Genomic DNA, 12,678 nt, shown 5'->3' with positions numbered 1-12,678 from the left:
TTCAACACTGACAGGGAAAGAAATAAGACGACTGTTCAGAGATCACAGTATTCAGAATCTGAAAGAGATTTTAGAGCACAGTTGTCAAGCACATGGCAGCATCCCACATCCTATAGCCCGAACCAGACTGGAATACGAATGGGAAATAGGTCGTGTTAACATACAATTTTCTACATCAATATGAGATGCCCAGGGATCCTTATGTATGGGTTAGTGACCTATTTCTATTTGAGTTTGACACCACCGCTTTAGAGGATACCGAATTCATCCCTTCATTTTTACAGATGAGTCAACTGAGGCCTAAAAACAGGGAAATGACAACCAAAATTCAAATCCAAGTCTTCTCACTCCAAATCCAATGCTCTTTCCCTTACAACAAGTGGCTACATTCCAGGGCAGGCACCAGTTAAACTCAAGTCATATTTATATGCCCTATAAAGCAATGGGTGAGGCATGTAGATTTTGTGAGATGAAAGAGTAGGGTGTCTATGGGTAAATAACAATAGCTAATAATTAGTTATGTAGTGCTTTGTAAAGCGCTATACATCATTTCTAATTTGATCTTCATAACAACCCTGCCATTGTGATCCCCAGTTTACAGGCTTAGAGAGTTTAAGTGATTTGTCCAGGGCCACACAGCATCACAAGTCAATATCTGTGATAGGATTCAAACTCAGGTTTCAATGACTCCCCATCTACTGTTATAGCCTCTACACCACCCTCAGGAGAGCTAGAAGAGACGTCATCATGGAAGAGCAGAGGTGACAGAGGCCATGATCCAGTGTGACCTTGAGAGAAACAGAAGTGGCTTGATTTGAGAAGGGCTTCGGGAATCTGTGGGAAAATGCTGTAATTGATTTATTTTTTAGCTGGTGAAGCTTGAAACTGCATTAGATGAAGTCTTTCTCTCTCCTCCCCCCATCTATCTCCCTCCCTCCCTCTCTCTTCTCTCTCAATCTCTCTCTCTCTTCTTTCTCAGTCTCTCCCTCTCAATCTCTCTCTCTCAGAGGCAGTAAGACTTCTCAGAGGCTCCATGATACACATGCTTTCAATTATCTCCTAGTGCTACTTAACAAATGATCAGGACCAGAGGATGAGCCTCCTCTGGGAAGGGCATTTTGTCAGGGGAGAACAAAATTGTTTTTTCCCGTTATTAAAAATAAATTAAGTGCAATGTGGCATTCATGAATTGTCGAGGGTGAAAATGTGAAGTCTCAGCGTAGGAAATAACCAAGAGCTGGTTGCCACAGCAACAATTGGCAGGCTCTATTGTACCAAGGTAGCCCTGTCTCCTCTGTGATCTTTTGTTTAAGGCAGTGACCTAGGAATCCTTCTTGTTGCTGCCACTGACTGTCTACTGGGTTCCCTCAAGGAAAGGTAGGTAGGTCATGGGGGCTGAGCTGACTTCACCATAGAAACACAAACTTTGCCTTGGATCTAACTTCTGAAACCTGGGATATTCTCTCTGTTCCAAAGGAACTTGACCATGTTTGAAAGCTAACCTTCACAGCACATTTTTGCAGGCCCGGGGGACGACAGAGAGGAGGGCCACAGGAGCCAAGGCCCCTGGGGCTGCCTGTCAATCAGACTGTGCAAAGCCGTATCAGGTGTCTTTTCCCGCTGGCTGCCCCCAGTTGCCTCAGTCTCATCTGGAAGCAAGGAATGGCTTGCTACGGAGCTGACCATGAATGATGGTCTCTACCAGTCGTGCAGTCCCTTTTATTCCTAAATCTAACTCAGTGCCTTCTTGGCATTAGAGGGAAGGACTGATCCATGCAGGACTTTACCCCCTCGCCCCAAACTGGCACTATTTCCAAATCCTCATGGATATATGGATGAGAGCACCATCACTATTGTGGACTGCATTATGTCTGTGTTGTATCCCATCCGTTGGGGCTCCTGTGACAAGCCATGGTCCCTTCACTAAACTGGTTTGGGAAATGTCGGTTGTCAACCTACTACAACACATTCCAATCAGCCCCCTCTCCTCCACCCCAAGGAAATCACTGTTTTTCAGTTATTGATTATCTGAGTGTTCAAGTTATCTTCTATGAAGTGTGAATTTTCCTGCTCTGGGGCAGCTAGGTGGCGCAGTGAGTAGAGCATCGGCCCTGGAGTCAGGAGGACCTGAGTTCAAATCCAGCCTCAGACACTTGACACACTTACTAGCTGTGTGACCTTGGGCAAGTCACTTAACCCCAATTGCTCTGCCTTCCCCCCTCCAAAAACAAAAACAATTTTCCTGCTCTGTCCCCCAAAATCCCAGTCTGAGGTCTGTGCCCTTTCCCATGTCTGTCTGCTCTCCCCAACCCTTCCTGCTTCCTCCTCCCCACCCCTGGTCCTGATCTTTGGATTAAAAAAAAGTCTGAAGCACATGAGGGTTAAGTGATTTGCCTGGAATTATACAGTTAGTATGCATCAGAGGCAGAATTTGAACCCAGATCTTCTTAACCCTTTATTCACTATGCCATAGTACAGATAATATATATTAATATTCTCTCTCTCTCCTTTCTACAATGTTAAAGATGGACAAAACAGTTTTCTCACAGTACCCAAGTGAGATAGTGAAAATATGAAGAGGCAAGTATGGTGTAGTGAAAATAACACTAGACCCAGAAAGACCTGGGTTCAAATGTTGCATCCAACGTTTACTAGCTGTGTGATCATTGGCAAGTAATTTAATCTCTTTATTCTAAAATGCTGAGTCAACCTTCACCTTTTCTGTGAAGCAAAAGACCAGAATGTAAGAGCTGGGTGGAGGGGGAACGTGGGAGGCCACCCAGTCCAACCCGTAACTGAGTAGGAAAGACAAGTATTCCTATTAGCTGTCACTAAGTACTTGAGGGGCTAAGCCTCATTTTCCTTATCTATAAAATCGGGGTAGTAATTCCTCCACTATTTACTTCCTTGGATTGTTTTGAGGAAGTGTAAGAGATTTGGCAAATGTTAATAGGCTAATTTGGGCGGCTAGGTGGTACAGGAGATGGCATGCCCAGCCTGCAGCCAGGAAGACTCATCTGAGTTCAAATCTGACCTCAGACACTTACTATGTGACTCTGAACAACTTAACTCTGTCTGCCTCAGTTTTCTCATCTGTAAAATGAGCCGGAGAAGGAAATGGCAAACCACCACAGTATCTTTGCCAAGAAAACCCCAAACGGGGCCGCAAAGAGTTGAGTTGACTGAAAAATAACTGAAGAACGAAACAATAAAATGCTAATTATAAATGTTAGCTCTTGTTACTTACAAATGAGAAAACTAAGGGTTAGAGAAATGAAATGATTTGCCCAAAGAAACACAGTTAATCAGCATCAGAACTGGGATTTTGATTCCAAAGCCAATCCTTTAACTAAAGACCATAGAGATATGCACTGTCCTCTTGCTTAAAAGATTGAAGACTTTACAAAAAAGAACTATTGACCTACTTACTACCTCTTTGTTTATGAGCAGATGTGAAGTCTGAAATTGCTCTCAGAATCATATTATAGCGATGCAGCAGACTGGAACAACAGATCCCACTCAGTTCAATAGTCAAGAAACATTGTTGAGCATCTGCTATGTGCAGACGTTGTACTAAGTGCTAGGGATACAAATACAACAAAGAAAGACAATCCCTCCCCTCGAGGAGCTTATAATCTAATGCGGGGAAGACAACATACAAAAGATAGTTGAAAAGTAGGGGATGAACAGGATTGAGCACCTACCAATGTGCACCAAAGTCATAGTAGACACAAACAGTACCTGCCTTGAAGAAGCTTATGTTATATCATAGAAATGATAAACCTTGAAATGACATTAGAGAAATCCCATCTAGCCCCTTCCTTATACAGATGTGGAAACCGAGGTCCAGAGAAGAGATATGACTTGCTGAAAGTCACTGTCTGCAGAGCAAGGAGTGTACAACTACTGCAGGTAAAGTTAAAAGCCTCTCATCTCATCTGGAGACAAGTTCAGTGAAATTATCCCACTAATTTTTATCCATCTGGACATTTAGGAAAAGAAAGTTTCAAGAAAACATGCGTTCTTCGGTTTGGTTCAGTTAGCTCCTTAGCGATGAGAGCAAACGGACATGTCGACGCTTCTTTCTTGCCAAGGGGCACCTAACAGGATAGTCTATGGAAATAAATGTTTCTAGCTTGTTTGGTGGCATCATAAGCGAGAAGGTGACTTTGTATCATTGCCGGATGAGCTAAATACAACCACCTTGAGTGGTTTAATCTGTTTATGTTTATAAGGAGAAGAAAGGCAGCAGGATTATAGGATCCTAGGAAAGGGGTCTTAGAGATCATTTCAGCTGACCTTCTTAATAATACAGATAAGGAAACTGAGGCCGAGAGGTCAGGTAAGTTTCTCCAATGTAGCAAAAGGCAGTGCTGGAATATGAACCAAGAATCTCTGACCTGCTTTCCAGAACTCTTTCCACTACTACATGTTTTTGGAACTTCTGTATATAACAAATTAGTCGAAGACCTCACTCCCAAGACCTAGGAGGGTAAGTTGGCAATGCTATCCCACTTCACACCAAAGTCTCCCCTCTTTTGCCTTTCCTCAGCTCAGACTCAAGAGCCCCAAAGCAAAACTTAAGTTTGTTTTTTCTAAAAAATCAGACTTATCCTTGGAACTCACCACTGTCTTATTCATATGCTCTAGTTGCGATTTCTTACAGATGTTTGACTCTCTATACAGTGTTGAAAGATGCCCTCTATTATTCCCTGGATCTGCTATGTATTCAGTTCTCTTTCATCTCTGGGGCTCATGGCTAATAGGACTTGAAAATATTGTTTTATATCTTAGCTTCTTTTTTCTTCTTCTCAAGAACATTAGTTATTAAGCAAAAGCCCAAAGAAAACCATTTATTTTTATAAACTGTAAAAATAAATTTTTTTTTAGTATGACCCAGTTTTATATCTTCATAAGATTTAGACGCTTTTGTTTCCATTTTGGCCTAAGAGGCAGAAAGGGGGCTGGCACACAGTTTGAGGACATGTGGGGGCCAGGGACAAAGCAAGAGCAGGAGGAGGTCCAGATACATGTGAGACATGATTTGGCAAATGAATCCAATGAATAGTGAAAGGCCTGAGGATAGTTGTATCTCCTAGCATGGTTGAAATTTGCTACCTTATTTATGTATCTCCTGTTAGGGGGTTCCAGTGCTAGTATCTAGAACACCTGGGGTCTCATTAAAGTGCTTCAAATTGCTCTGCCCTCAAGGACTTAGTGTCTCTGCTTCTCAGTTCTGCCATCTAAAAATGAGTTAATAGCTACTCTATCAATTTCATTCCTAGAAAATCTTTGAGAATGATCTATACATAAATTGAATGTATCCTTGATGAAAATATGAAAAGGGGGCAGGAAGAATTTTGTAGTTTTCAATAACAGAACACATCTTCACAGCTATAACTGACTTTTCCCTTCTCCTTTACTCATCCTTCAGATCTCCAACATATGCCCTCCACATCCTAACATGAGGTATATGCATTTTGGAAAAGGAACTATCCACTTTTAATACGACCCAAGTATTCTACAATGACTTCCTTAACCCTCTATGTTTTAAATACTATCTGCTGATTGGTCACTAAGTGACAAATTATTTGGCTATGGCAACCCATGAAACAAAAAATAATAAAGCGAAGGGTACAAAGGCCAATTTGGTAACACAGTTACCAAGGTAACTGATAACACAAGCTAACACAACAAGGTAACATAGTTAACAAGGTAACAGGTAACAAGGTCTGTGATTCTTTGGGGACCTGAACATTTACCAGATTCAGGGATTCAAGCAGAGGGTCCACGATTGTTATTTTGCTCGTTATTTCACAAGGAATAATTCAGGAAGTAGGAAGCCGAAGGAAGGGGAAACTGAAGGGATTTTGGTACAGGTTGGATTAGATTACTTCTGAGTTTCCTTCTGCCTCTGACATTCTGAGACATATAAACTAGACTTGTGGTCATGCCCAAACATACCAATCCTGCCAGTCAACTGGTCATCAGGGATAGATTTGGGTTCTTAAAATTAAATGGCTTCTCAAATGGAGTTTGAATCAGACCGTCTACTCTGGCCATGATAATTTTTCCTCCTTCACCCAACCAAATCCTACACGTCCTTCAGGGTTCAACAATGCACCTCTCAGCAATACCGACAATAGGAATGAAAAGATGCTGAGACATCATGGCTTGCGGGTATCCTGTTAGTGGTCAGAGTCTTTTACAGGTAAAAGCTGGACCAGATCAATGCATGACCAGGAGTCAAGCTGCCATTTGAAATAAGAACTGATGACTCTGTCTTCTGGGATTCAGGAGGTGTGCCAGGACTCTGAAATCTGTAGATGACTAAATCTATGTATGGGTGTATTTACACCCTCTGATGATTCCACATCCTGCCAAGTCATCCATTATTGCTGGATTTGCTGACATCAGTCTTCATGTGTAATTTTTATTTAGGCCAGGGGATTCTTCCTGTTTTGATTGTAGTACCATTTATATTATTCTCTTTTAAATGTTTTATTGATGATCTTGAAAAAAATTGTGATTACTTTGCAATGAATCTCCCTTCTTCACCCCAGCACCAACAAAACTATCTCTCATAACAAAGAAACAGGCAAAACAATTCAACATGTTGGCCTTGTTTGACAATGTATGCCTCCTTCCCCACCTGTGGTTGACCACCTCTGGTGAGAGGCAGCGTCTTCACATTCTCTTCAAACTGCTGGCCCTGCTACTACCTGCAGTGAACTATGCATCCTACTTGGGCAATACAGTCATTGTTTGCAAAATGAGGTGGCAAATGTCATCTGAAAACTACATGTAGCTCCTAATACTCCCAAGGGAGGCTTGGTCCAGATTAAAATGTAGTTCCTATCTGATTTTAATGTGTTGATATATTCATGAAAAGACATACAAAAACATATGGTTTTCTAAGTCAAAATATGGTCCACTGGGATTTTTATGTATGGTTTAGTGGTCCCCATTTCTCTTTGAGTTGGAAACCACTGATTTAAGTGATCTAAGCACCCAGCTTGCATTGCCCATTCAAAAAAGCTATTGTGTATAAGGGCCAGTATAGCTCAGTACTTTGATGATCTGTGATTTTGTTAAGGTGGTTTTGGCTTCCACTGACACGGGTTGGAACTGGAATCTACCTTAGTTTAAGTCTTCCTGCGTTATCTGTGGCTGAATAAGATTGATCCTTGTACCCAGTCTGCTGCTTCTGAATATCCCTGAACTCAACAAAGCTGGCCCTCATTTGATAATGGACATACCAGTTGGTGGCTAGGCCCATTTGGACCAGCCAGGGCTTATGCCTTCAGGAATTGTAGCAGAACAACACAGTTAATAAGCCTTATTAATTCTAAAGGTGTTCAACAGCTGTTCTATTTTCCCCATTTTCATACAAATGGGACAACTATCGAGTCTTCATTTTATGATTCCTCAAAACAATTTTGAGAACACAGAATATCAAGTTTCCATGTCTGTTTCCCCTCCAGGTTCAGTTCTACACAAACACAAGCCCACTTGATTTCTTTTCTAACAGGGTTCTTGTTAATGGTCTGATTCATAGGTAAAAGAAGATGTGGGAATAATATCCATCATGGATCCCACCTGTATTAATTATAAACCAAAACAAAATGTCATCAGGAATGAAGCTTTCTTTTTTCCTAAAACTGGGTTTTAATTCAGCTAGAGCCCCTTCCTGCCTTATTTTTCAGATGCTCCTACTACAAGGGTCAAACCTAGGCCTAGGCAGACAAACAAGCCAGTATTATCAACAGGTGCTGCACCTCTCACAGGGGACCAGAAAAACAAACTCAAGGTAAACAGTCTGGGAGGAACCATTTCAAGAATGTAACTGAACTGTATTTTTATAATCAAGTACAATAAAGTCTAAGAATGTGGTTTTATATAATGTTCACTCTTAAAAGCACTTTTCCTTCCTTGAATATGTATATGGATGTTTGCATGCTTGGGGACAGGGAAGTAAGTAATTCTAACTTTACTACTTACTAGACAAACCTATGGATGTGCCCTTCTGTGCAAAATTTTTTTCTTGTAAATAATATCCAAAATATTAGTGATAATCTAATAAGCAAGACCTGTTTTTATGTTTGTATTGAGATTTATTTGCAAAACAGCTTTAAAAAAAGGGGCCAACCAATACAATGTGAATTTCTTTAAAAAAAAAAAAAGAATATAAATTCCAGTGACATGGGCATGGCTTGGGAATGAATCCCTATTGTACATCTAAATGACTAAAAGAATATCACAGCCAATAACACTTCATATAATATCAGACTCTTTCAATATGTTGGGTAGGTTTTTTTAATTCCTTTTCTTTAAATAAGTGATGGTTCTTTTCAAAAGGGAGGGGAACATTAGGTGACATAAAAATAAAGATATAAAATATCTCTTTTATATTTATTATTTATATATGTTTATATCTTAATATATTTATATCTAAAGATACATAAATGAAAAATATTGAAAGAAAAGATCAAACACTAGCTTCAAGACAGTAAATAAAAGAATAAACTTTAGGAAAGCTCTCCAATCTCTTTCCAGAAGAAATGAGCCACACACAGCTAAAGAGTTCCTACTTCCCCAGTTTTCTTCTGTGGCTACTGTAAAGTATACAGAGAACACAGCCAGGAGAGGCGGAGCCCATGTCTTCACAGTCTGAAGAAAAGCCTCCCTCTTGGCTCCCTTGGAGTAATTAGAGTGCTGCCTGGGGACCAGGAGGGGCCCTTGGTGAGCTTTAGCTACCTCAAAGCTAGCTGTGGTAAGTGTGGAGAGCAGGAAGCGTTAAATGATAATAGTTATAGCATTTATGTAGCACTACGCTTGGCACTATGTAATCACCGTCTCATTTGATAAGCCTCGCTCAGCTTTCTGGATAACAGGCAGGAGGCAAATCCCTTTCTATGAGGTTGGTCATTTGTGTAATTGCTATGAAGGGCATCTGAAAGCCAGGCATGGGGTTAGGCCTTCCCTGTTAAATCCTCAGCAATGAAATAGATCAGATGTGAATTTGGTGGATAGACAGGAACTTGATGGATTCATCTGCCTAGAAACTTTACCACATCCTGAACTGGCATCTTTTAAAATCCTTCTCTTCCCCAGCTCCCCAGACCCCCTTTGCTCGGGACAACTAAGCAGGAATTGAAAACCATGATGACACAGACAAGAATAGGCACAACTTAAAATCTGCTTTAGATTATTCAGTCGATCACTCCAGTGCCAGGATTTGAGCCTAGCGAGACAGAGACTTAAGCACATACAACTTTTGAATTTCCTGAGTACTACAGTTTCTGCTGATTATGCTTTAAGAATTTTGAGAGCTTAGCTCCCCCGCCGCCAAGCCAGTTTGTTTAGACAAGCTGTTTTCCTGGTGCTCATCTGATCTTGTACATCACTCTTTGTAAAATGGGAACCAAAGAGCTTCCCTGGAAGGGGAGATCAACAACCTCCAAACATCCTGGAAACATGACTCAAGGAGGAAAGACTTGGAATGGGAGGCTGTGGGGATCAGAAGCTTTTCTTCCTGTTTTCCATGCATTAAGAATTATTTCCTCTCCTCAGGACTTCATGAAGATGAGGGGTTTTCCAGGTGTAGCTTTTAGCACCCAGAGTCATCCCAGGCTACTTGGTGATGACTTCAGGATTACCGAGCAGGTTGGCCAAATAGGCTGCAAGGTAGCTGCCAGGGAGAGAATGGCTCCCATGTCCCGGTCATGTTGCAGCAAGAGATGGCCCTTGCTGGCATCACTGTGCTCAGTCATCTCTGTTCCCTTCAGGCTGGAGGGTGGCCTTGGAAAGCGCTCTGTGGTTTTGAATCACACAGATCACCTTCACCTCATAGAATCTTTGGCTTCCTTTGAGACCCAGCTCAGATGTCATCTTCTGCAGGAAGCCTTTCCCAGCCCTGTTTTCTTCCCTCTCCCTCTCCCACAGCCTTGGTTACTGAAGGCTTCTTCTCTAAAATTACCTTTCAATTATTCTGTATGTACCTATTAAAAAAAATGTTGTCTTTCCCACTAGAGTGTAAGCTTCCTGAAGGCAAGGACTGCTTTCTGCCTTTCTCTGAATCCTCAAGCCCTTAGCACAGTGTCCAGCACACAGTAAGCACTTACTAAATGCGTGTTGATTGGCTAAAACATCATCTGTTTTCTTTTTCACCATCTTTGTTTACTTATTGTCATACTAACAAGCAATAATGAATCAGAAGATGATGGAATATAATATAGGGTCAAGTGTCAAAGACCTGGGTTCAGGTCCCAGCTCTACCTGTTTAACTGGCTCTATGACCTTGAGCCAGGCACTTTAGCTTTGAGCTTTGGCTATAAAATAGGGATAATAACACATGCACTAATTCACAGAGATCTTTTTAAGGATCCCATTAGGTAATATATGCAAAATGCTTTCTACACCATGAAGCATTATACAAATGCAAACTGCTATTATTACATACACAGCCATAAATAGCTTCTTGGTGTTTTGTTCCTATTGTACCAGGGTCCACGTGGCTGCTCATGAAGTTAAGATTTCCATTTTGAGAGGAAGGAAAAAAAAGAAATGACTTCTGTCATACCATTTGTGCAGGTGTTCTCTAAGGCCTTCCCCCTCTCCCCCCAGCTCTAACTGTCTATGACTCTAAAGACCCCTGGCAAACAGCCATAAACCTTTCCTTGACTATTCCTGGCAGCCTGCAGGGAGGTGGTATAGCCCTGACTGAGGACTGATTTTGTTACTCACCTGAGGGATACAGACAGAATCCTTTCCATCTCAATTCTCCGCTTCAGCACCTCCTTCATCAGGCCCTTATCAGGCCCCTGCTTCACCTTTTCTCGTCCGATCAAATACAAACACTTGGGGGTGAGAACTAAGTCTCGCTTTATGCCCTGTAATGAAAGATGAAGACGGGAAGGAGGTTGGGTAGAGTTGACAGTGGTTAAAATGACACCCATGGAAGGGATCCAAGCAGGGATATCCTGAATCATTTGGATTTATGTGCAGCTACCATGGAGATTATCTTAGATAAAAGCGAAGTAAAGCCTCCCTTCCCAACCATCCCAATAGGTGAAGGAATGGGTATGGTAGCATAAGGGCAAATAATTAATACATAAAGAGGAAGGTTTTGAGGAGAGAACATGGTATAGTGAAAAGGGCACTGGATCTGAGTTCAAGAATGAACTCCTTTACTTCCTTTATGACCTTGGGTAACTTATTCTGCTATTACGGGTTTTGCTTTCCTCACTGGAAAAATAAGAGCTGGACTTTCTTAACCTTTTTTGTGTCTTGGACCCCACCGCTTTGGCAGTCTAGTGAAAAGCCTATGGATTCCTCAGAATAAAAAAACATAGGATGACAAAGGAAAGCAATTATGTCAAAATATAGTTACCCAAAATTTTTTTTTAAAGTTCATAGACCCCAGGTTAAGAATTCCTGAACGACCTCTAAGGTATCTTTTAGTTCTAGATCTAAGAACCTATGAAGAATGACATTAGGCCAAAGGCAGACTACTTAGAGGCTCGAGGGACTAATAGTGGCTATACCCATGCCACATCTGCAGCTGGGTCAGCATCCAAAGACAGCAGCTTTTATCATTACCTCTCCATTCTCTGTGGTGTATTGGTGGCAGCAAATCTCATGGCAAGGCAAAAATTTAAACACCTTCTTGCCAAAACTTGAGCATCATTCTACACAAAGCAACACGGGCTGTGGTTTGAGTTTTAGCTGTTTCCCCATTCAGTCTCTGGGGAAGGGACTAACAGGCAGTGAAATAACATGAAGGTGGCTGGTGGTGGCGCCATGGAGCAGAGTATTCATAGTACCCTTACACTGCATAAACACTCCCTAAATTATCAAGATTCTTTGTGCCTTTTTACACAGTAGAAACAGTTTCTCCCTAATGAGAAAACTGTTTATAGCTGCAGAGGATATAAAGAAAGAAGCCCAGTATTTGCTGACTGGAAACCAAGTTGCCTATTGTGAAAGAACCTTCTTTTATTAACCTTGGGTGTCTCAACTGCAATCGCCAGCTCCAAATTCTCCATGCCTGGGTATGATGCCAACACGTATGGGGTATAGTGTTGGACTTGGGAGTCAGGAAGACCTGAGATCAAATTCTACCTTAATCTCTGTGGAGCTCCACATTCATTCACATAACCCCTTTATTTCCTCGTCTGTAAAATGGGGATAATAGTACCTCACAGGGCTGTTGTGAGGATCAAATTAGATAACTTGTGTAAATGACTTTGCAAATTTCAAAATGCTATATACATGCTAGCTATTATCTAACAACAACAATTAAATAGTCCCTAAAGATACTAGAGGATTGTCTTGGTTTGACTGTTTATTCTGACTTATTCTCACTAAAGAGCCTTGGTGGGGAGACAGACAGATGGGGGGGGGGAGGTAGGATTAGAGATAACTTTCTCTATTTTATGGGTAAGGAAAATGAAGCCAAGACTAGTAAAAGCGATCATGCCAGGCATACCTCTGGGAGTGGCAGAGTTAGTCCCTGAATCCAGGTCACTCTGCCGGTCTAGGATTTCATCAATGCCACTACCTCTTTTGCCATGGATGCCTTTAAGATATCTCATTTTTGCTGTACTCCCTCCTTCCTTTCTCTACATCCTCCCCTTCATTTCTTAATCACTAAGAATGTCTCCATCTTATTTCACT

General features: G+C 41.4%; 1 protein-coding gene across 1 annotated transcript in view; it reads right to left on the bottom strand.

Annotated features, from left to right (window-relative positions):
* Positions 1–12,678, bottom strand: part of MYO1E (myosin IE) — a 232,909-nt gene that overhangs the window by 30,344 nt on the left and 189,887 nt on the right. The window contains exon 22 of the mRNA XM_036735924.1: positions 10,747–10,892. Coding sequence (XP_036591819.1) covers positions 10,747–10,892 — 146 coding nt within the window. The remainder of the gene's footprint in view (positions 1–10,746; positions 10,893–12,678) is intronic.

This window comes from Trichosurus vulpecula, chromosome 8 (assembly GCF_011100635.1).
Source record: "Trichosurus vulpecula isolate mTriVul1 chromosome 8, mTriVul1.pri, whole genome shotgun sequence".
NCBI classification, from domain to species: Eukaryota; Metazoa; Chordata; class Mammalia; order Diprotodontia; family Phalangeridae; genus Trichosurus; species Trichosurus vulpecula.
The sequence above is the reverse complement of the archived record's forward strand: the minus strand, read 5'-3'. Positions and strand labels throughout refer to the sequence as shown.